The 25,359-nt window shown below is 39.6% G+C and overlaps 1 protein-coding gene and 1 pseudogene across 2 annotated transcripts in view; one reads left to right on the top strand and one right to left on the bottom strand.

Moving 5' to 3' along the window:
• The window catches only part of BTBD1 (BTB domain containing 1), a 55,888-nt gene that overhangs the window by 3,272 nt on the left and 27,257 nt on the right, over positions 1 to 25,359 (top strand). For both annotated transcript variants that reach the window (XM_010360822.2, XM_010360823.2), the window contains exons 2-3: positions 10,691 to 10,847; positions 17,353 to 17,458. In XM_010360822.2, coding sequence (XP_010359124.1) covers positions 10,691 to 10,847; positions 17,353 to 17,458 — 263 coding nt within the window. The remainder of the gene's footprint in view (positions 1 to 10,690; positions 10,848 to 17,352; positions 17,459 to 25,359) is intronic.
• On the bottom strand, positions 22,843 to 23,250 carry LOC104660462 (annotated as a pseudogene).

Genomic DNA, 25,359 nt, shown 5'->3' with positions numbered 1-25,359 from the left:
TATGTCTCCCTTTTGGGGTGCTTGTGAAACCGGGAGTGGCTGTTGTAGGTGTTTGGGATACAGCAGTAAACAAGAAAAAGTCCTTGCCCTCATGAAGCACATAATCTAGTAAGGGGAAATTAAAGATACAATGTTAAGTACTGATGAATGTTTTGAAGAAAAATAATCAAGTTATGAGAGAAGGAACATTCTCAGCAAGGAAAAGCATTGCTTGTTTTAGGCACAAGGATCTCCTATTGGAGGAACACAAGAGTGAACCAATATACCTTGAGCACAGTAGGCGGAAGTGGTAGAAAATGAGGTCAAAAAGATAGGCCAGACAGGATGGTGCAGGGATTTAGAGACAGCGAAGACTTTTTCAGCTGCAATTTCATGGAAAGCCTTTGGAGAGTTTTGAATGGGGTTGGGAAGGTAGAGGTGGTGGCAGGAGGCTGTGATCTGATTTACATTTTAAAAAAACAAACTCTTTCTGGCAGTGGTTGGAGTAAAATAGGCAGCAAGGTCACAGATGAAGAGGCTTTTGCAGTAGTCTAGTCAAGAGGCGATGGTGAGTTGTACCTTGTACTAGAGAGATAGCAAAGGACATGATGAGACATGGTCAAATTCTGGATATACTTTTGAAGGTACAACCAAGATGACTTCCATGACATCCAAGTAGGGTCATAGAGTAGATAGAAATATGAATTTGGAGGTTAGGGAAGAGCTTGCTGAACATAAATTTGAAAGTTAAAAGTGAATGGTATTTAAATCGGGAGATCAAGTGAGATCACAAGAAAGGTACAAGGATGAGCTCTGGAATCTTTGAATATGTAGAGATGTAGCAGAAAAAAAGCATAAAATGAAACTGAGAGGCAGCTGTCATTGGAATTAGAAGAGAAAGCAAGGAGCATGGTATTCTGAAAGTCAAGTCAAAGAAAACATTTCAAGAAAGAAGTGGGAAATGTTAACTACGGAAAGTGGAAAGCGGTCAGTTATGCTAAATGCTGTTGAGAGTCAAGTAGAATGAAGACTTTGAGTTGATTTTTAGTCTTGGCAAGATGGAAGCTATTGATAACCCTGCCAAGAGTGATTTCAGCTGATTAGAGTAGGTTAGGGAGAAAATGGGAAGTGAGGAGCTGGAGACAGCTAGTATAAACAATTAGGAGTTTTGTTGCAAAGGGGAACAGAGAATGACGTGATGGAAGAGGCACGGAGTAAGTGTTCTTCAGTATTCTGTCCTCAGCTCTCATCATTTCTCCCATCAACCAAAGTGAGAGCTTTACGCACTGACTCCCCAACCTGTGTCTCCAAAGCTCTGCTTAGCTTCAGACCATCATTTCCAAGTGGACCATCGCCAAGTAATGTTTTATACCCATGCAAATGGACATGTTATTAATAAAAATATCTGACATTTAATGAGTACTTACTGTGTGCCATAGATTGTTCCTAAGCCCCTTTGTGATCTCACTTAAATTTCAGAAAAATCCTTTGAGACAGGCATACTTCTTATCCCCCTGCAATAGCTTTTGCCATATTAATGCTATAAATAAAGCAACCCCCAAAAAGCCATAATTTAGTCTTGCTTATGATTCTGTGGGTCAGCTAGGAAGTGACTTAATGGGCTTACTTCCAAATTGTAGTTTCATTTCACTCCATTCTACACATTTTTTGTTCATTTTAGACCATTCCTGAAAATTCTACCTGCCTCTCCATTTTTTTCTGCATTGCTTCAACCAAACTACTGCCTTTAGACTTAACTCTCTCCTTTCACCGTGTTAACAGTGATCTCTCCGATATTGATATATCGTCATATGATTCCCTTGAATCTTTTAATGACTTCTTTTTACCCACAGGATGAAGTTTAAACACTTTAGCAGTACATGAAACCTTTGTGATTTGATCTCTTTCTTCCTCTCCATCCACTCAGTGTTTCAACCCTAATTCATGATGGCCTTTTTCTTGTTTTAGTGCCTGCCTTCTAAGGCCTTCTTAGCCTTTGTACTTCTCAGTCTTTCTGCCAGGGCTCCACACTTAATTACTACTCTTCAGATAATCTTCAGGCTTTACCTCCTCTGTAAAAATTCCACCCATAGGCAAAATTGCACACTGGCTCATCTAATCTCTCACAGCATGTTTTGGTTATCTGTTGCTCTAGAACAAATCACTGGAATACCTAGTGACTTAAACAACTGTTTTATTATCTTTTACAGTGTGTGGTTTGACTGGAATCACCTAGGTGGTTTGTCATTTATGTAGCTGTAGTCAGATAGCAAGTGGGGTTGGACTCATCTGGAGGTTTGATTCAGAGTCTGGGATGGCTGAGCCTTAAGTCTCAGGTCCTCTTCAAGAGGCTTCTTCAGCTGATCTCTCCAGCAGGGTAGCTTGATGTCATGGCTCATGACTCCCAAGAACACAAAAGCAGGAGCTGCCAGGCATCCTTGAGGTGTAGGTCTCTGACTGGTGCAATGTCACTCTGCCACAATCTGTTGGTTCAAGGGGCTCACACAGGGCCAACCCAGATTCATCATGGGACAAATCTATGTAAGGGCATGAACATGAGAAAGCATGATTTCTTAGGGCCATCATTAGAGATTATTTATTAGATATGAGTGCCTAGTATATATTTCTGTTATTAGGACATTACTTTTTAATCATTTCAGTGCCAGACTATAGTCGTGTGCCACATAACGGCATTTTGGTCAACAATGGACTGCAAATAAGATGGTGGACCCATAAGATTATAATACGGTATTTTTACTGTGCATTTTCTGTGTTTAGATACACAGTACTCACCATTGTTTTAAAGTTGCCTACAGTATTCAGTACAGTAACAAGTAACATGCTGTACTGCTTTGTGGCCCAGAAGCAATAGGCTATACAACATAGCTTAGGTGCGTAGTAGGCTATACCATTGAGGTTTATGTGAGTACACTCTATGATGTTTGCATGATGATGACATTGTCGAACAATGCCTTTCTTAGAATGTATCCCCATCATTAAGTAATGCATGACTGACTGGGTAAGCTTTTTATGGGCAAAGCTATCTTACCCATATTTTTATCTCTAGGACTTTTACAGTGCCTGCTATATAATTCCTCAATAAATGTTTTTGAGTAAAATGAACAGATAAGTAGTGATACAAAGTTTCTTATACATGATCTTTTGATCATTCTTATATAAAATCAAGTTTTCACCTTAGGCTTTTACAATTTGTTTTATTTTATTTTTTGAGATAGTCTCTGTTGCCCAGGCTGGAGTACAGTGGTATGATCTTGGCTCACCCAACCTCCCCCTGCTGGGTTCAAGTGATTCTCCTGGCTCAGCCTCCCGAATAGCTGGGATTACAGGTGTGTGCCACCACACTGGCTAATTTTTGTATTTTTAGTAGAGATGAGGTTTTACCATATTGGCCAGGCTGGTCTCAAACTCCTGACCCCAGGTGATCTGCCTGCCTGGGCCTCCCAAAGTGCTGGGATTACAGGTGTGAGCTACCATGCCCAGCTCTACATTTTTAATTAGATTAAATGTAACCTAAGTGTTTTTATTTTTGTTTATTTTTGGGGTTTTTTTGGAAAACTATTAATTTTGGGGGAAAATAGGACTAATTTGAGGATATGTAATAATTTTTCTGTGCTCTCGTCCTTAGAGGTTGTATATGAGAGCTTAAATGGTCACTTTAAAATACAAAGAATTGTGGTAATGTCATGTTTAATCTTTATATTTTAAAAACCTTGGCTTAGTTTTTTAAAAATATTATAGAAACTCTAATAATTAAATAGAATGTAGAAGAAATGTATACATACGAACCAAGAGGATTCCTGGATTTTTAAGTAACTTTTTAAAATTACAAATGAAAATATTTTCCCTTTTGACATTATATAGAAACCTATACTGAATTGTCTAGTCAATTAACATGTATTTATTGAGACTTAAACACATGCCCACAATGTGCCTAGTAGTGTATAAGAAATTAAAAATATAAGATACACAGAGATCCTTTTCTTATTGTTTATTGTCCTGTATTTATTTTTAATATGCAGTGCACCCAAAAGAACTTAAAATGTCTTATAAGAAACACAGGGTAAGAAATAAACTAGAGTCAAGAGTGAAGCTAATAGAAAAATGTATGCTGTCGAGCTGGGTACAGTGGCTCAGACCTGTAATCCCAGCACTTGGGGAGGCCAAGGCGGAAGGATTGCTTGAGTCCAGGAGTTTGAAACTAGCCTGGGAAATATAGCAAGACCCGTCTCTACAAAAACATAAAAAAAAATTAGCTGAGCATAGTGGCATGTGCCTGTAGTATTAACTATTCCGGAGGCTGAAGCAGGAGAATCACTTGAGCCCAAGAATTTGAGGATACAGTGAGCTATGATCATGCTACCACTTTCCACCTGGAGTGACAATGAGACCCTGTCTCAGAAACAAACAAAATGTATGTTATAAGTAAGCTATAAACTTTTATTATTATTACTATTTTTTGCTGTTGTTGTTGCTTTTGAGACAGAGTCTTGCTCTGTCACCCAGGCTGGAGTACAATGGCTCGATCTCAGCTCACTGCAACCTCTGTCGCCCTGGGTTCAAGTGATTCTCCTGCCTCAGCCTCCGGAGTAGCTGGGATTACAGGCACCTGCCACCACGCTGGCTAATTTTTATATTTTTAGTAGAGGTGGGGTTTCACCAGGTTGGGCAGGCTGATCTCGAACTCCTGACCTCAGGTGATCCACCTGCCTTGGCCTCCCAAAGTGCTGGGATTACAGGCGTGAGCCACCAGGCCTGGCCAACTTTGTTTTAATTATCTTAGCAGCTAATGCAAAAAGAGAAACGTGGGTGGACATAATTATTTATAGATTAAAAACAAGGCAACTGCTTAGAAGATGCATAAATCTGATAATTAGATGAGTTTAAAAAAAAAAAATCCTGATGAGATCCCTTCATACAGAAGGCATTGCTGTAATGAAGTGTCTACAATCTGTGTCTTCAGATGCATACTTGTTTTTAAAGCATGTTCCTTGATAGAAGCCAAAGGTATATTACCGAAGTATAATTTGATAAAAGCAATTTGAATGGGAGATCTCACACAAAGTAATCTACAAACATGATTCTCTCTTGTTCCTGGAGTGTACTTTCCCCTGTCCTTTTAATCTTTTAGATCTAATCTCAAGCAGAAATTCCTCTACAAACCTTTTCCACATCTTCCTAAGTCAAAGCCTGCATTTATAGATTCTCATAGAACCATGTTTAGGTTTGTGGCACTTGTGCTTTTAAGTGTGAATCTACTCAAGGGCAAATGGTGATAAAGGCCTCACATTCCTGCTCTGTTTTACGACTCTAGTAATTTTTACCTGACAAAAATAAATAAAGGCAGGCATGTAAGGACTTCTAGACTTCTACTTTGTCCTTAAAACAAAACAAAAAAAAATTTTTTTTTGAGTCTCACTTTGTTGGCCAGGCCAGAGTGCAGTTGTGCGATTTCGGCTCACTGCAACTTCTGCCTCCCAGATTCAAGTGAGTCTCCCACCTCAACCTCCCAGATAGCTGGGATTACAGGCATGAGCCACTGTGCCTGGCCTAAAACAAAAATTTCTTCGGTTTCTAGTTTAAGAAGGGAATTGAGCATGCTGTTAGCATTTTCTCTCTCTCAATTAAAATGACTATTAAGAAATTTTTAAAAAATGGTAAGTCCATTACAATGAAGAGACAAAGAGAAGTTGGAAGGGCCAACAGAGTAGAAAGGAACAAAGAAGTTGGAAGCTGGTTGACGGATGAACTAGAGTGGATGAATCTGGAGCCCAGAATCCAGAGCTTTCAAAGCCTCAGTGGAGCTGGGAGCGCCTTTCCTGGCAGAACCGCAACAAAGTTATTGGCTAGGAGTTGGAAGTAAGGAGGGTGGAAATGAGAAGGTAGTGCTAAAACATGAAAATTAATTTAAAGCCTATGTGTAAACCATCCCCTTAACCAGCTGTTGCAGACTTACTCCCTATGACAATGGACAGGTTTTTTGAGATAAATTGAACAGACTGCCTGAGAAGAACTGGGACTGCTGGGTATGGCTTTGGGACCCCAGGGTTAAGCTCTCTTCCAATGGCTTTGAGGGGTCTCTGTGCTAGGGCTGGCTTCCCACTCTAATGCCAGGTCAGTGCCAGTCAGCAAGCCTCCCGTATACACAGAGCTCCCAGCCAACCTTTCTGTTTTGGAGATTGTTTTGTCTTGAAAACAGACCCGCTGCTTAGAATACTGAAGTTGGAGACAGTGTTTAATCGTTTGACATATAAGGAACAGCAGAATGTGAATGACAAAGACCAAGAGAAACACAGCAGCGGATCCTCAAGGAAATAGAGGAGAACTTTTAAAACTTTGGTTAATGTCATCTTGGAGACTTCAGAAAGCTTTGTATTCATAAAACCAGGACGTGGTGCTGTGGAGAAAAAAGGAATGATCAAGAAAGAAGCAAGGATTCTTAGAAATTTAAACGTGATTGCTGGGGAGAAAAAGAGGAAGGCACCAGAAAATAATGGCCAGGAAATCTTCCAAAATGCAGAGGGAAATAGTGATAAAAAATATGAGACAACATGCAGATAAATAGCTAATATTTACTGAGGCAATTTGTCAGGCGTTATTCAAAATGCTTTGTGTTTTAATTTATGTTAATCTTCACAACATTATGAAGTAGGTGCTGTTATTCTCCTCTTTTTAGAGAGGCAGGCGTTGATAATAACTTAAGTCACATGGCCAGCAAGTGACAAAACAAGCTCAAACCCAAGCAGTCTGTTTCCTCTTGGCCTTATTGTATGGCACTGAAAACAGTTAGAAGCCCAGAAATGGTGCGTGATAGTAAACAGCTCTTCTGTTTTCTCAGCCTTGGTTTTCTTATTGAAATTTAGGGAATAGCACCTTCCTTCTATGTGAGAGGATTAAATGAATTGGCATTTGTCATATGGCAGACACTCAACTAATGGTAGCTTTCTCTCTGGTTTATTCATTCCCCTCCCTTTGGCCAGGAGGGACTGTGCCTTACTTAGTTTTTAATTCTCTGTATTCATCACAGAGTATGCTACATAATGGCAAGTGAATGTTATGAGGGTGATACAGTTGACTAAGGAGTCTCTAAAAGGAGTGTTCAGGGGAAAAAAGTATGTAAGAACAATGTGATTCTGAAAAACAGCACCCTTGCCTTTGAACCTGAGATACAGGGGAGTATACCTCCACCTGAGATAGTTGTAAAGGTAACTTATCAGAAAAGTGCCAGGATTTGGTTAAGGTAGGGAGCGAGGGGGATGTAACAGGCTAGCATTTCATTGTGCATGGTGATTATGGCCTATAGGAATAAAATGAGGAAGTTGAAAGGTAGAGGGTAGGGACATGAAATAGAACTTAACTTTCCTCACTCACCTCAGTGTAATAAGAGTATTCTGAAAGAAGATAATGGGTTTTCTGGTTTTTTTTTTTTTTTTTTGAGATGGAGTCTCTCTCTGTCACCCAGGCTGGAGTGTAGTAGCTCGATCTCGGCTCACTGAAAGCTCCACCTCCCAGGTTCTTGCCATTCTCCTGCCTCAGCCTCCTGAGTAGCTGGGACTACAGGTGCCCACCACCATGCCCGGCTAATTTTTTTTTTTTTTTTTTTCATTTTTAGTAGAGACAGGGTTTTACCCTGTTAGCCAGGATGGCCTCAATCTCCTGACCTAGTGATCTGCCTCCCAAAGTGAGGAGTACAGGCGTGAGCCACCGCGCGGAGCCGATAATGGGTTTTCTTAAACCCATATTTTACAACTTGGGTCCTGGAAATACAAGTATAGTAAGTGTTCTGGGAGCTCATATCTAAGGCTACTTGGGTCTGAATCTTCTGGGTAAATAATCTTAAAAAAAATTTTTTTTCTGAAGTGTTCTTATGTCTTTATCACCGAAATGAAATAATGGTTCTTGCCGGGCGCGATGGCTCACGCCTATCATCCCAGCACTTTGGGAGGCCACGGTGGTCCTGAGGTCAGGAGTTCGAGACCAGCCTAGCCAACATGGTGAAACCCTGTCTCTACTAAAAATACAACATTTAGCCGGGCATGGTGATGCACTCCTGTAATCCCAGATACTCGGGAGACTGAGGCAGGAGAATCTCTTGTACCCGGGAGGTGGAGGTTGCAGTGAGCAGAGATTGCACCAGTGTACTCTAACCTGGGCGACAGAACAAGACTCTCTCAAAAAAAAAAAAAAAAAAAAAGCCAGGCACGGTGGCTCACACCTATAATCCTACCACTTTAGGAGGCCAAGGCAGGTGGATCACCTGAGGTCAGGTGTTTGAGACCAGCCTGTCCAACATAGTGAAACCTCATCTCTACTAAAAATACAAAAAATTAGCCAGGTGTGTTGGCGGGTGCCTATAATTCCAGCTATTCGGGAGGCTGAGGTAGGAGAATCACTTGAACCTGGGAGACGGAAGTTGCAGTGAGCTGAGAGCGCACCATTGTACTCCAGCCTGGGCAACAAGAACAAAACTCCATCTCAAGAAAAAGAAAAAGAAATAATGTTTTTTTTTTTAAATTTTTTATTTGTTTTTTTGAGAAGGAGTCTTGCTCTGTTGCCAGGCTGGAGTGCAGTGGTGCAATCTCGGCTCCCTACAATCTCTTTCTCCCAGGTTCAAGTGATTCTCCTGCCTCAGTCTTCTGAGCAGCTGGGATTACAGGTGCGTGCCACCACATCCGGCTAATTTTTGTATTTTTAGTAGAGATGGCGTTTCACATGTTGGCCAGGATGATCTCGATCTCCTGACCTCGTGATCCGCCCACCTTGGCCTCCTAAAGTGCTGGGATTACAGGCGTGAGCCACTGCACCTGGCCGAAATAATGGTTCTTAATGCCGTACTTCTCCGGTAGCCTCAGCTATCTTAAGTGTAGCTGAGAACTGGGCAGTAAGCACAAGGGTTTCTGAGGAGCCACAGAAAGAGACCTAAAGATGGTATGCACAAGTTCAAGTATAGTTTAACAAGAACCACCCAGGTCTTCACTGAGAATCTTAGCTTTTTCTCATTTCTTTTTTTTTTTTAATTTTATTATTTATTTATTTATTTTTGAGATGGAGTCTAGCTCTGTTGCCCATGCCAGCATGCAGTGGCATGATCTCGACTCACAGCAACCTGTGCCTCCCAGGTTCAAGCGATTCTTCTGCCTCAGCCTCCTGAGTAGCTGGGATTACAGGCCTAGCTAATTTTTGTATTTTTAGTAGAGACTGGGTTTCACCTTGTTAACCAGGCTGGTCTCGAACTCCTGACCTCAGGTGATCCACCTGCCTCAGCCTCCCAAAGTGTTGGGATTACAGACGTGAGCCACCGTGCTCGGTCTGTTTTTTTTTTTTTTATTTTATTTTAAGTTCCAGGGTACACGTGCAGGATGTGCAGGTTTGTTACATAGGTAAACGTGGTAATGTGGTTTGCTGCACCTACCAACCTATCAACCTGTCACCTGGGCATTAAGCCCAGTATGCATTAGCTATTTATCCTGATGCTCACCCTCCCCCATTTTTCTCAGTTCTATAAAACTGATTTATCTCTCGACCTACCAGTTAGAAGCAGTGAACTAGGAGGAAGGCAACATTGGGGCTGCTAGATAATATTTTTAGAGAAAAATTGGACCTAAATACTACAAAGTACATAGCAAGATGGAGTCATTTAATATATTATTAAGTTGCTTTATTCCTCCCAAGCCCCAGTACTCTAATCTGTGGTCATTATGCTAATTCTGGGATAACGATGGAAGGTTAAAAGATGCCCAGAATAAGAAGGCACTATTATCAGAAATCAATGAATATTTTAACACTTAGAGATGGAATTTTAGCCACCTGCAGATTTACTTAAGTGAACATCTTTTGATGAGGGAAAGGTAGGTGAACCACTGTTGTCCTAAGGAGCAGTGGGGTGCTAGAAAGAACTCTGAGGATGGCTTGGAGACATAGATTTGTCTCATGATTAAGTAATAATATTAATAATCCTCAGGATTAAGTAAGAATAAAATGAGATGTATGTGCAAATGCCCTGTAGATTGCAAAGACTGATGCAGATTTATTTTTATTTTTATTTCAATAGTTTTTTAGGAACAGGTGGTTTTTGATTACATGGATAAGCTCTTTAGTGGTGATTTCTGAAATTTTGATGCACTTGTCACCTGAGCAGTATACACTGTACCCAGTATGTAGTCTTTTATCCCTCACTCCCCTCCCACCCTTCCCCCCGTGAGTCCCCAAAGTCCATTATTATGCCTCTCTGTTGTGATACTGATTTCAGATTATTTTTTAGTTTGCTCATTATGTTTTAAAATATTCTCCCAGCACTTTGGGAGGCTGAGGTGGGAGGATGGCTTGAGCCCAGGAGTTTAAGACCAGTCTGGGCAATATGGTGAAACCTGTCTCTACAAAAAAATAAAAAATTAGCCAGGTGTGGTGGTGCAAACTTGTAGTCCCGGCTGTTTGGGGGGCTGAGGTGGGAGGATGGCTTGAGCCAGAGAGGTTGAAGCTGCAGTGAGCCATGCACTGCAGCCGGGAATTGATCAAGACCCTGTCGATGGATGGATGGATGGATGGATGGATGGATGGATGGATGGATGGATGGATAGATGAAAATATAAAATAGTAAAAATATAAATAAATATTCCTCAGAAATTTAACTTTGATGGATTGCTTATCTAAAACATTACTGATCATCTCTACAAATGTGCCAATTGCTTTCCAGATTTCTATATTCAGATGAAGTTCAAATTGGTCCAGAAACAGTTATGACCACTCTTTATACTGCCAAGAAATATGCAGTCCCAGCTTTGGAAGCACACTGTGTGGAATTTCTCACCAAACATCTTAGGGCAGATAATGCCTTTATGTTACTTACTCAGGTAAGTAAATGTAGCTGAGGTATGTATCATTGTAGTTTTAAAATTTTGAGTAAACTATATATGGATGTTTAATATTTCCTGGAGAATTCTAGATTATAATTTTAAAGTATATATTATTATTTTTGTAATACAAATTGGGGAAATATATCAGCTCCATAAGATTTTAGGATTGAAAAGTGTATTAGAGGCCATGCACGGTGGTTCACGCCTGTAATTCCAAGACTTTGGGAGGCTGAAGCAGGTAGATCACTTGAGGTCAGGAGTTCAAGACCAGCCTGGCCAGCATGACCCCATCTCTACTAAAAATACAAAAATTATCCCGGCATGGTGACATGGGCTTGTAATCCCAGCTATTCAAGAGGCTGAGGCAGAAGAATCACTTGAATCAGGGTGGCGGGGTGGACATCCTGGGAGACAGAGCGAGACTCCATCTCCAAAAAAAGCATTTTAGAGTTAATACGGTGCTGGATCATATAAGTGAAGAAGCTGAAGCCTTATATATATATATATATAAAAGTGGGGTGTTGTGATTCAAGGTTAGATAGCTATTTAGGATTGGAGTTGAGATTGAGATCCAGTATTGTTTCTGCTTACGATTGAGAGTATGATAGCATGAAATTTTATGAATGTGTTCGTTCTCAAATTTTGCTGGATCTAGAATAAAGATGGAATATTTCAAGTCCTGAAAAGTTCTAAGATTAATGATCTTTGGACCTGTAGTCTGGAAACTTGCTGATCCACTCCTGGAGAAGTTAAAGTTTTAGATTTATATGAAATATTCTTTTTCTGACATTTTTAAGTTTTCACTAAGTATGGAATCCATATAGAAAACTACATAGATTGTGGCTGGGTATGGTGACTCAAGCCTTTAATCCCAGCACTTTGGGAGGCCAAGGTGGGCGGATCACTTGAGGCCAATAGTTCGAGACCACCCTGGCCAACAAGGCAAAACCCAGTCTCTACTGAAAACACAAAAATTAGCCGAGCATGGTGGCGCATGCCTGTAACCCCAGCTACTTGGGAGGCTGAGTTAGGAGAATCATTTGAGCTTGGGAGGTGGAGGTTGCAGTGAGCCGAGACTGCGCCATTGCAGTCCAGCTTGGGTGACAGAGGGAAACCCTGTCTTGAAAAAAGAAAATTACACGTATTCTGAGTGTGTAGTCTAATGAATTTTTACAAACTGAACACAACTGTGGAACCTTTAACCAGTCCTTAACATATAGTATTTAGCATTTGTTATATATGTGTAATCTGAGCTTTATACTTTGTATATAAACAGTTTTTTCTTTTTAGACAATGTTGTAATCCTATGTAAAAATTGTTTTTAAAATTCTAAGGTGATAAAATACCCCATTTGATATTAGTACTGGAAGTAATCACTGATGGCCCCTAGCTCAACCCTCTCATTTTACAAATGGGAAAATTAAAACCTGGGGTAATTAACTGCCTTTCCAAACCCTCATAGGCCAGGTAGGGCCATGCCCAGAGCTCTTGTTTCCCAGTTCAGTGTTCATTCTATCATTTAGAAGATGTTTGGTACCAGCCGGGCACAGTGGCTCATGCCTGTAATCCCAGCACTTTGGGAGGCCGAGGTGGGCAGATCACGAGGTCGAGATCAGGACCATCCTGGCCAACAGAGTGAAACCCCGTGTCTACTAAAAATATAAAAATTAGCTGGGCGTGATGGCATGTGCCGGTAGTCCCAGCTACTCATGAGGCTGAGGCAGGAGAATTGCTTGAACCTGGGAGGCAGAGTTTGCAGTGAGCTGAGATCACACCACTGTACTCCAGCCTGGCGACAGAGTGAAACTCGGTCTCAAAAAAAAAAAAAAAGAAAATGTTTGGTACCTTTTAAAAACATCTTCTGTCATTAAGTATTTGTAGTTACAGAAGAAAGAACATTCTGATGTCATCTCTTCTTGGACGTAATTATAGAACTCCACGTATGCCAGACACCAAATTATCCCCTTTACCTGTCTTTTAGCACTTACTCCTCACTATGATGCTGTGATGATGTAGTTTAATATTATTACCCCTTTTTTTTCTTTTTTCTTTCATTTTTGAGGCAGAGTCTCACTCTGTTGCCCAGCCTGGAGTGCAGTGGTGCAGTTTGGCTCACTGCAGCCTCCATCTCCCGGGTTCAAGCAATTCTCCTGCCTTGGTCACCCGAGTAGCTGGGATTACAGGGGCACACCACCATGCCTGGCTAATTTTTTATTTTTAGTAGAGACAGGGTTTCACCATGTTGGCCAAGCTGGTCTCGAACTCCTGACCTCAAGTCATCCACGCACGTTGGCCTCCCAAAGTGGTGGGATTACAGGCATGAGCCATCATGCCTCGCCTTATCCCCTTTTTAAAGATGAAAAATGGAAGCTTACAGAAGTTAACATCTTATTACTAGACAGCAGTGGTAAAGCTAAGGTCTCACCTAAAATCAACAGTTGTTCAGGTTTAGTGATACTGATAATAGCAGAATGTACTGGGAGATAATTGTATGCCGGGCACCTTTCTCAGGACTTTGTGTACATTAATTCATTTAATCCTCACAATAACTTCATGAGGTGTAGGTTTTCAAAGTAAAGATTTTCTTATTACCACCATTTTTAAGTAAGGAAATTGAGGCACAGAGAGGTGAAGTAACTTGACCAAAGTCATATAACTGATAAGTGATATCTCTATTTTTTCCTCTTTTGAATCTGTGATGAAAATCTAGTAAATAAGTTGATACTCATGAGATTCTTTATTGTCCAAGCAGTTTTAATGTGTGTAGAGACGATCACTTAACTACTTTCATTTTAAAGGTGAGATATAAATTCAGAAACCAATAAACTAAACTTTGGCAGTTAAAATGCAGATTCTGGTTCAGTAGGACCAGAATAGGGCCCCAGAGTACATTTCTAACAGGCATTCAGATGACACCAGTGTTTCTGGAGCACATTTTGAGGAGCAAGGGTTAACAGGTGTCACTATGAGAAAAAAAGAACTTTTCAGTATCTTGTTGGTCTGAGATTCCAATATTACATTACATTTTTCACTGGTGGGGTCATGCGAATTAGCCCATGAATTGTCATGTGAAACTTCTTGTTCCTGCCAAGTGAGTCATTTGAACTGAGCGTGTTCATTTACTTAAGAGGGCCTTTGCAAGCTTCTCTCTAAAACAAAGTGCCAGTATACTGTACCAGCATGATTTATAGAGGGAAAAACACTTTTTATGAAGTGTTATCAGAGATAGTGCCAAAATCAAAGTCAGTTTTGAGAAAATTTATTTTACCCTAAATAGCAGCTATAGATTCCATCAGAAATTTGATATTGCCTGTGTAAGGAGTGATAGACATTTGTTAACCTGAATAAGAAAACTTTTATAAAAAATTGTTTTTCCTAGAGTGAAAGATAAATTTTTATATAAACACCAACTAAAAATGTATTTGAGTTGGCCAATTAAAGTATCTGTTGAGGCTGGGTGTGGTGGCTCATGCTGCAACCCCAACACTTTGGGAGGCCAAGCCAGGCGGATCACGAGGTCAGGAGATCGAGACCATCCTGGCTAACATGGTGAAACCCCATCTCTACTAAAAATACAAAAAAAATTAGCCGGGCCAGGTGGCGGGTGCCTGTAGTCCCAGCTACTCGGGAGGTGAGGCAGTAGAGTGGCGTGAACCTGGGAGGCAGAGCTTGCAGTGAGCCAAATTCGTGCCACTGTACTCCAACCTGGGCGACAGAGCAAGACTCTGTCTCAAAAAAAAAAAAAAATCTGTTGATATTAGAATTTCACTTTATAAAAATGTATTGCTTCATACTTTGAAAATGTGTAAGTATGATCCTAGACTAGATCATGTAATAAAAGGAAAAATGTTATTAAAAAACATTGTTGGGCCGGGTGTGGTGGCTCACACCTGTAATCCCAGCACTTTGGGAGGCCCAGGTGGGCGGATCACCTGAGGTCGGGAGTTCAAGACCAGCCTGACCAACATGGAGAAACCCTGTCTCTACTAAAAATACAAAAAAATTAGCTGGGTGTAGTGGCGCGTGCCTGTAATCCCAGCTACCTGAGAGGCTGAGGCAGGAGAATTGCTTGAACCTGGGAGGCAGAGGTTGCGGTGAGCCGAGATCGTGCCATTGCACTCCAGCCTGGGCAACAAGAGCAAGACTCTGTCTTTTAAAAAAAAAAAAAAAAACGAAAACAACAAAAAAGAAACGTTGTTGGGGCAAGTGACAAAACTGAAATACAGCCAGTGGATTAAAGATACTGTATTGATGTTAAATTTATCAAAGTTAATTACTGTGATTATGTGAGAGAATATCTTTAATCTTAGGAAATTTAAGAGTAAAAGCCCTCCAAGCCTGGTGGCTCACGCCAAAAATCCAGCACTTTGGGAGGCTGAGATGGGCGGATTGCTTGAGCCCAGAAGTTGGAGACCAGCCTGCGCAACATGGTGAAACCTTGTCTCTATTAAAAAATACAAAAGCCAAGCACAGCGGCCCATGCCTGTAATCCCAGCACTTTGGGCAGATAGATTGCTTGAGGTCAGGAGTTGGACACCAGCCTGGCCAACATGATGAAACCCCATCTCTACTAAAAATTCAAAGATTAGGTGGGTGTGGTGGCATGCGCCTGTGGTCCCAGCTACTCAGGAGGCTGAGGCAGGCGAATCCCTTGAACCTGGGAGGTGGAGGTTGCAGTAAGCCAAGCTTGTGCCACTGCACTCTGGCCTGGGTGACGGTGAGACCTTGTTGCCAAAAAAGAGAGTAAAGGCCATGACTTATGCAACTTACTCTCAAATAGTTTAGTCTCTCCTCCCAGATAGATGTATATACATATATATATGGAAAAAAAAGTAATAACTGAGGCAAAATGTTAAATAATATTTAAATAGATAAATCTGGATAAAGGGTATATGGGTTTTCTTTGCGCTATCTTTACAACTTTTCTGTAAATTTGAAATTCCAAAGTGTTTGTGTGTCTAAACAAAAAAGGTACAGTTAAAAAAAAAAGGAAATTCCGAATGAAAATTACTTTGAGGGAAAATTGCATGAGATAGATTTAATATTTATTAATACAAATTTTTTCTTTAGTGCTAAAATTTATTTAAAATTTGACAAAGCAAATTATTGTAAACAGGCTCAGTGTATAATCTAGGGAAGTGCATTTTCAAACATATTCGAGTATTCTATACATATTTTATATTATGTGTAAATGTTTTAAATTTAAAATATATATATAAAATTTTAAAAATATATTTAAATTAAAAAAATCTAAAGCCAATGTGTTCAATGTTTTCTTCTCTCCCCCATGAAACACATAACTGTTTAGATATTTATCAGTTGTTCAGTAGTATCTGAATTATTGGATACTTTAAAATGAATTTTACTTTAAAATTAAATGAAGAGTCATCAGTCATGCCAAATAATTAGTATCATTTATGATATGATTAATTAATTGGTAGTATTCTCAGAAGGTTTCTACCCAACCCAACATAAATACCTTTTGGGCATTTAGTATTTGCCCATCCTCTAAAATGTAAAGAGAACTGACCCCAGGCCAGAATGAAAGGCTGGTCATTGGCATGCTTATCATCATACCTCCTTTTTCAGTGTTTCGGCTTTTTAAAAACCTTGCTTGAATTTGACTTGGACTCTCCCTGTGTATAGATGGTTTTTTTTTTTTTTTTAAATTATAACATACGTATTGATAAAGCACATATTGTAAGCTTGACTTCTAACATCTTAAAGCCAAAATTAGTTCTTCTGAAATTATACAGTACATATTCTTGCTCATTATATATTCTGGCTTTTTTGCTCATCATTAGGTTTGTGTGGTTTGTTTATATTAGTTTGTGTAGTTGTAGATTGTTCATTCTCATTGTTGTATAATATTCCATCATGTGAATTTATGTATTTGTTCTTGTGTTATTAGACCTAATTTTGCTTAGGTTTCCAGAGCTCTCATGCTCTAAAATTCTTGTACCCTATTCTCTCCTCAAAATCAAAACAGGCAATGGAAGAGAAAATCTGATATTTATACTGTTGTGCTTGACAATTGATATTATAGTTTAGTGAAAAGACTATAAGATTCAAGTCCTAGCTTTGCAACATATTTAACTAGATGATCTTAGGCAAGTCACTGTACGTCTCCAAACCTCTGAAAATGGGATAATAATGTAAGCCTTATCTAACATAAAGGGTTCATTAAGGATCAGAATAAGTAATGTATAAGAAAATAGGCTGTATACACAAACACACATAAGCACACAGAAATAAAAATAACAGGATTGGTATTGGTAATGTGAATTTGTTCTTATCTCAGCAGGGCATTTGTGTTTTTAGCTTTTCATTTCTGATTGTAGAATGAAAAGTTTTAAGAATATGTAAACATTATCACTGTATTTCAAGTAGATATTTTTACATAATTAGCAGTTATAACTGTTGACAATGTTAATTTCAAATATGTACAGCCTGAAGGTAAAATAACTGTGAAAGTTAAATAACTATCTCTTTGTATGTTTAGGCTCGATTATTTGATGAACCTCAGCTTGCTAGTCTTTGTCTAGATACAATAGACAAAAGCACAATGGATGCAATAAGTGCAGAAGGGTTTACTGATATTGATATAGGTAAGTTCACTATGAAGTAAATTGTTACATTTTAAGTACAGTTAATGCCTTACTTGTCAGCCTTGTTGGAGAAGGAGCTGTTTTTAAATTAGTGGCTTTCCCAAATGACTGAAGTCTCTCTCAGAGTGTTGCTTTCTTTTGTTTTAGGGAAAATATTTCTAAAAGTCTTATCTACCTCATTGCCTGTTAAAAGATTTCAAATCAAATATTCATTGAATGCTCACCATATGCATGGCATTATTCTAGAGTCCACAGGAAATATAAAAAAGAGTAAGAGGCGAGTTGTCTTGTTAAGGAAACGTCTAATTGGAGAATCAAGGAACAAATATTTGAAAATTAAGATTTAAAACGCTTTTAGAAGAGAGGGCATTAATACATGGGTGATGAAATGGTCTGTACAGCAAATGCCCATGACACAAGTTTACCTGTGTGACAAACCTGCACATGTCCCCCTGAACTTAACATAAAAATTAAAAAAAAAAAACAAGAGAGGGCATATGGTAAAAAGTGATTTCTGTCTTTTCTAAATTAGATATGTAGAAAATAATTACTATGCAAATTCAGAAAATAGAGTGATTACTTCAGATCACAGTAGTGTTTGGAAAATTTTGACAGAGGAGGTTCTGATATGAGCCTTAAGGAATGGATAGTACAGTAGGTCCTTGAATAATGTCGTTTCATTATAATGTTGATAAGAAAAACGTGGACTCCTGGCGGAAGGCCACTATCTATAGAGTTTACATCTTCTCCTATATCTTCATGGTTTTCTCCAGGCACTCTAGTTTCCTCTCACATCCCAAAGATGTGCATGTTAGGTTCTTTGGTATGTCTAAATGGCCTCAGTCTGGATGAGAGTGTATGTGAGTGTGCCCTGTGATGAAATGACGTACTGTGTGGGATTGGTTCCTGCCTGTACCAAGCCACTGGCAGATGTGTTAAAGTAAGAAGTTAAAGCTACAGTCGACCTGGAATAAGTGGATTGGAAAATGATTTATCAAGTAAAAATTTGTAAAGTATATGATAATCATACAAACGTTTGATGATAAATGACATAGTATGAAAGCGCTCGGGAAGCCCACTATGTTACTTGATTTTGAACTGCGTTGTGTGGGAGGTGCTCCTCAAAATTTTCACTTTGTAAACGTTTACTTCTGGATTTAACCCACCGCCGCTATGACCACTGTCACTCACTGATTCACCAAAAATTGGGTAAATGATTATCTTTCTTGTCTTTATTAATCTTTCTTAAATGTATGTATAGCTCACATTTATTTCACTGTTTAATTTAGAAGTGCTTTGAGTATTTAGAAGCTTGGTGGTATTTTTGTGACCAGAAATAAGCCGTAAAAACTTAACTCTTGTTTGTATCAGTTCATCAGAAAGCAACGGCAAAATTGCTTTCGTTAGACATTGTTTCATTTGAAGTCACAGTTTCCAAGAACCCATACATTGAGGACTTACTGTATTTGGATAATGGAGAGGGGAGGGCATTAGGGGCAAGTGGAACCTCAGGTATAAATGTGTAAGAGGAAGGAGGTGCAAGGCAGGTTAAACCCAGGTGATAGAGGACCATCTAATGATAGGCTAACGATGTACATTTTGTCTTGTAGGAGAGTAGAGAGATCTAATCCAGGCCAATGGCTTTAAATACTATCTTTATGATGATAACCCAAAATAGGTATCTTCAATCCCTGTCTTCTTCTTGGCTACAAACTCATATACCCAACTGTCTACTTGACATCCTCATTTGGAGATTTTATAGGCATTTGAAACAGAACAGCTAAAGGAGAACCATTGATTCCCCTCACCGTCTGTTAGGTCTCTTCTGTTCCTTTCAAACTGTTTTCAGTCTTCCTTAGCAACACCACCATGAACCTGATTGCTTGGGCTAAACGCTCCAGTTATTCTTGATTATTCTTTCTCATACCCCACATGTGGTCTTATCAGCAGATGCTCATGGCTGTACTTTGAATATGTATCCTGAGTCTGACCACTTCTTACCATATCCATGGCTACCATGTAGTCTAAGCCACCATTCTCTTTTACCTGGATAATTGCAGTGGTCTCTTGTCATCTGTCCTTTCATCCAGGCTTGCTCCCATACGCTCCATTCTCTACATGGCAGCTAAAATGATCTTTATAAGTAAAAAAATCAGGCCATATAACTTCCTTGCTTCCAGTGTCTTCCCACTTCCATTTGCATAAAATTTAAATTCCTTATCAAAGCTCACAGGGCCCTGTGAAATCAGGCCTTGTATTTGTCAGGGTATGTTAGTCTAGGCTGTGGTAAGAAATAGACCCAAAAGTGCAGACTGGCTCAAACACAAAAGAAGTTGGTTTCACACTCATATAACAGACCAAGGGAGTATTATAGTCAATAGGTAATTCTGTCTTGTTGTTCTGTCATTCGCTGGAGCCTAGCTATTATCTGTGTTTTGCTGGCAGATGGGAGAAAGTGTGGATAGGGAAAATACCCACGTATTAAAAGCCTTGACCCTGATATAGCACCTACATTTTCGCTGTTATTTTATTGGTCCTATTCAGTTGCAAGATCTCACCTAACTTTTAGGGAAGCCAGGAGATGCAGACTAGTCACACCTCATGAAGAAGAGAAAACATCTTTGGTAAATAGGTGGAAGTCACTACCTACATCTGACTTTGTCTCCTACCATTCTCCCCCTAATTCAAGTCCCATATATGCTGGCCAGGATTATTTATATTCCATTCTTTTGTATTTGCTATTCCTTCTGATTAGAATCCTTCTCCCCCCCTGAATCTTTGCATCTCAGATTAAAGGAGACCTGAGACTTCAGACCTACTTAATTAGATACTGTGTTCCCCTAAGCAATCTCTGTTCCATTACTCTTACTCTGATTTAATTTCCTTGTAATAGACATTGCTCTCTGAAAGTCTTATCTAGGTATTTGTCTCTCTGTGTGTATATATATATATGTTGATTGTCTGCTTTTCTCTCCTAGATTGTAAACTCCTTGAAGGCAGGGACTTTGTCTTGTGTACAAGTGTATCACTAGCACCAAAGACAGAAGAATATAGTACATGTTCAGCCGATATTTGTTGATCAGCTGGACTGACTGGCTGTGTCTAGAATAATGCCTTTTCTTCCCATCTTGGCTGGCTCTCACGCAGTCTTAAGATCTTGGCTAAAATAACACTTCCACATGACTTATTTTTTGAGAGCTGATACCCCACCCTCCTCCGTGATGCTTGGTATATTCCTCTGTTCTAACATCCTGTTGTTCGTTTGTATATTGCACAGTACCTTGGGAACAAATAATACACTGCTTATAATATACTGAAGGACAGGGACTAAATCAGGTTCCTCCCCAGCACCTGCATGTGGTATCTGTTGAGTTACTGGATATTTGAGAGCCCTAAACACTGCCCAAGTTGTTAATGAAACATTACGTAATCCTAATTTCCTTCCTATTAGGGGCTGTCAAATGCTTCATTTGTTCTTCAGTCTGTTGTCATTTGAAGTTTTACTGCTTGCATCTGGGTAACGTACACCTTATAAATAGCTCTTAAATTATGCATGCTGTTGGAGCCTGCTAATCTTGAAGTATGTGCCTTGTACAGGGTAGAAGCCCAATAAATATTTGGTCATTTGATTTGACTCACAGTTGTTTATATGAAAATTCAATATTGTGTTACATTTATGAAACAATCTGCTGTTTTTTTCTGATCTTTATTTGGTTCTCAGCTTTAACCTCTTTCTTTAACACATCTGCCAGTAGAAGACTTATGTGTTTGTCTTTCTACCCCATAGACTAGTTTGTTTCAAATGTACTTGTTAAAAATTGGTAATTAATTAAAAAACATTTTTTATTAATGTTATTATTATTATTATTATTTTGGTAGAGAGGGGGGTTTCACCATGTCGCCCAGGTAGGTCTCGAACTCCTGGGCTCAAGCCATCTGCCCGCCTTAGCCTCCCAAAGTGCTGGGATTACAGGTGTGATCTATTATGTCCAGCCCCAGAAACTGGTAATTCAAGAGAAGACTGGGAACTGAAAGAAAGGGCTGGCTTCAGGAGCTTTTTATAGCTGTCTTATATTCTCAGGATGTTTTTTCTCCTCTGGGATTTGAATATGTGTTCTGGAGGAAGAGATACTGTTTCTTACAGCCTTTTGCTAAAGGAAGAAGATAATTTATCATGTTGATAGAACAAAATGAATTTACACCAAGGGTAGTGTGATGTGCTTTTTTTTAGTAATAAAGTTTATGTGTTTATCTCTGCAGAAGTTATTAGCATACCAAGTGGAGACATGTAGGTTCAAAGTCTTCTGGTTTTCCATCAAATGGTTAAATATTGTCATCACTGTATATTCTTAATCCGACAAGTATTGTGGCATATTGATTGCATTTAATTTACTTGTGAAAGGGCTTGCTGGTGCCATAGTTTATACTCATCCGCTTAGCTACAATAAGAGATACTAAAGTTTGATTTTTTTAAAAAAAATTATGTGTAACCAGTTTATTTTTAACATGTTATTAAAGTCTGGGACTTTGATACCTTTGCTAGTATATTACTTATGTTTGATATTAAGCACACATTTGGCTCTTAGCATGTGTAGACCATTGCAGAAAAGGTTTTTTTGTTTGTTTGTTTGTTTTGTTTTTGAGACAGAGTTTTGCTCTTATCACCCAGGCTGGAGTGCAATGGTGTGATCTCAACTCACTGCAGCCTCTGCCTCCTGAGTTCAAGCAATTCTCCTGCCCCAGCATCCCGAGTAGCTGGGATTACACAGGCGCCTGCCTGTAAACCACGCCCAGCTAATTTTTGTATTTTTTGTGGAGATAGGGTTTCATCCTGTTGACCAACCAGGGTGGTCTCAAACTCCTGACCTCAGGTGATCACTCGCCTCAGCCTTCCAAAGTTCTGGGATTATAGGAGTGAGCCACTGTGCCTGCCCCTATTGTAGAAAAGTATTTAAAGAAATGTTTATCTGTTATGTATTTCTGGATAATGTAATCATATTTAATGCTTTAATTGATTTATGTTGTGTGTAAGTATAGCATACTCATTTTTATTTAAATTTAATATAAAGTATAACTATTAGATATTTCGTAGAAGTGCCTATGTTATCTAGTTCTTTAGAGATTTTCCTATCCATCTAGAACTGTCCTTTTTTAGGAACTGGAGTATTTATTACTATTTTTTTATTAGCACAAACACATTTATTTATTAACCAAAGAGATGATCCTAATTAATCCAACAGACTTCGAAATAGCTGCATGTAAAATGTTTGTGATAAAGATAATTGGACACAGTAATGAAAAAAAAAACAGTATGGAGATTTGCTCATTGAACTGAGCTTGGTCATTCTCTTAGTTAATTCCCGTCCAAAGTGATGATGGAATTTTTATTCTACTTTTTCATAGATCCTAGTACAGGTGACATTGTTCATGACATAGTCCACCACTAATTTCCTATCTTTCAATTTTCCTGTTACTGTGTTTTCCTTCCCATCACACTCCTGATGCGGAATCAATGCACCATCTGTAAAGTTGCAGACAGTCTGAGTTTTTCTGCCATCAGCTGTGGTTTCTTCAAACTTCCTTCCCAGGGTACAAGAAAACTGTGCTGTTTTCAAAGTGCTGTCAGTTTTTATGGTGAGGTTTTTGCCATAACAAGTGATGATACAATCTGGCTTGGCCATTGTGCCCATTATTTGCAAAGCAATTCCCACTCCTAGCTCCTTCATGTATTCATCAAAACCTTTGCTGTCCACCAGGCGCCATCTTCCTTCCAGCTGCTGAACTGTGGCCATGGTGGGTGTGGGTGGGCACAGGCAGGCGGGCGTGCAGAGTGGGGTTGAAGTTGGCGTGGATAGCGTGCTGTCGAACTGGGGTATTTATTTTGACCCTTTGAGAAATCTAAGACATATTTTATTTTACCTACCTGTTAAACAATATATACCGAATATAATTTAGGATTCTCGCGATTATTCATACTATCAGTTACATTAGTATTGTACAGTAAAACCCTCAGGTCTGTGAAGTGTTTTTTTTTTAAAAAAAACTCTATAAGACCCTTGATTGCTATTCTTTTCAAGTGCTTAACGTCTTCTTTTCACGAATTTCCTCTTTTCTCTATCCCTGTTAGATTGCAGTTTATCATTTCATTCTAGCATATTAGCCTCTAAAGCCCCTTTCTCTTCTGAACTTATTGCTTCTGGGCTGCTAGAACTTAAAAGTAACTGAGCTTATTTTAATTTTGCCTATCATAAGAGGAAAAGGGTTCTGAGTGAGGACCTGAGGTACAGACATGATGTTTATACTTGGATGTCAAATAGGAATTTCAAACTTAGTATGTCTAAAATGAAACTTCAGCTCTTTCTCCACCCCAAACCTGCACCTTCTGTGATCTTTCCCATCTTGGTTGATGCTACCCTCATCCCTCCAGTGCATAAGCTATATATAACTACTCTTGACTCCTCTCTTTAAGTCACACCTCACATCCAATCTGTTAGGAAATCTAATTGAGTCTTCCTTCAGAATATATTCCAAATATGATCAGTTTCATCACTTCTACTCCTACCCCCCCTTGTCCAGGTCACCATCCCTTACCTGGATCGATGCAAGAGCCTCCAACTGATAAATTGTCTCCACTATGGCCTCTTCTCAACACAGAAGCCAGGGCAATCCTTTCAGAACATAAAATGTGACAACTTAGAACCCTCCAGGCATTCTCCATGTCACTCAGAGTAAAAGCCAAATGATCTACAGGGTGCTGCATGATTGCCCCCGCTCCCCACAGCCTCTGGCCTCCTTGCCTGCTACTCCTCCATCCTGCTCACTCCACTCCACTACGTTGGCCTCCTTACCATTCCTCAGATATGCCAGGCACACTTTCATATGAGAGCCTCTGTACTTTTAGTCCTGGAATACTCTTCCTCTAGGGATCTATTTGGCTTACTCCCCCACTTCCTTCAAGTCTTGGCATAAATGAAGCCTGCTTAAACCACCCGATTTTATTTTATTATTTTTTGGCACAGTCTGTCTCTGTTGCTTGGGCTGAAGTACAGTGGCATGATCATGGCTCACTACAGCCTCAACCTCCCGGGCTCAAGTGACCCTGCTGCCTCAGCTTCCTGAGTAGCTGAGACTACAGTTGCATGCCACCATGCCTGGCTAATTTTTAAAAACTTTTTTGTAGAGATGAGGTCTCACTATATTACCCAGGCTGGCCTGAAACTCCTGGGCTCAAGCCATGCTCCTGTCTCAGCCTCCCAAAGTGCTGGGACCGCAGGCATGAGTCGCCATGCCTGGTCCCTTCCTATTTTAAACTGCATTTCTGATTCTCCTTAACCTGATATATTTATCCACGTATATCATCTAAGATACTCTAATTTACTTGTGTTTATTTAATGTGTTTCTTCTCATTAGAAGGTAAGCTCCATGAGGGCAGGAATTTTTAACTTTTTGTTCAGTGACATATCAGTGCCAGCTGGGCGCAGTGGCTCACGCCTGTAATCCCAGCACTTTGGAAGGCTGAGGCAGGCAGATCGCTTCAGGTCGGAAGTTCGAGACCAGGCTGGCCAACATAGTGAAACCCTGTCTTTACTAAAAATACAAAAATTAGCCAGCTGTGGTGGCCCATGCCAGTAATCCAAGCTACTCAGGAGGCTGAGGCAGGAGAATGGCTTGAACCTAAGAGGCAGAGGTTGCATTGAGCCGACACTGTGCCTCTGCACTCCAGCCTGAGCAACAGAATGAGACTGTCTATCCCTCCCCCCACAAAAAAAAAAAAAGATTTATCAGTGCCTAATAGTACCTGGCACATAGTGAGTGCTTAATAATAAGTATTTACTGAATGAATGAATGAATTATAATCTGTAGACTTTAAGAATTTATGTAATTAACTTGGAACCTTTTTC

Source organism: Rhinopithecus roxellana, chromosome 5 (assembly GCF_007565055.1).
Source record: "Rhinopithecus roxellana isolate Shanxi Qingling chromosome 5, ASM756505v1, whole genome shotgun sequence".
In the NCBI taxonomy this organism is placed as follows: Eukaryota; Metazoa; Chordata; class Mammalia; order Primates; family Cercopithecidae; genus Rhinopithecus; species Rhinopithecus roxellana.
This window is presented reverse-complemented; position numbering and strand designations above follow the sequence as displayed.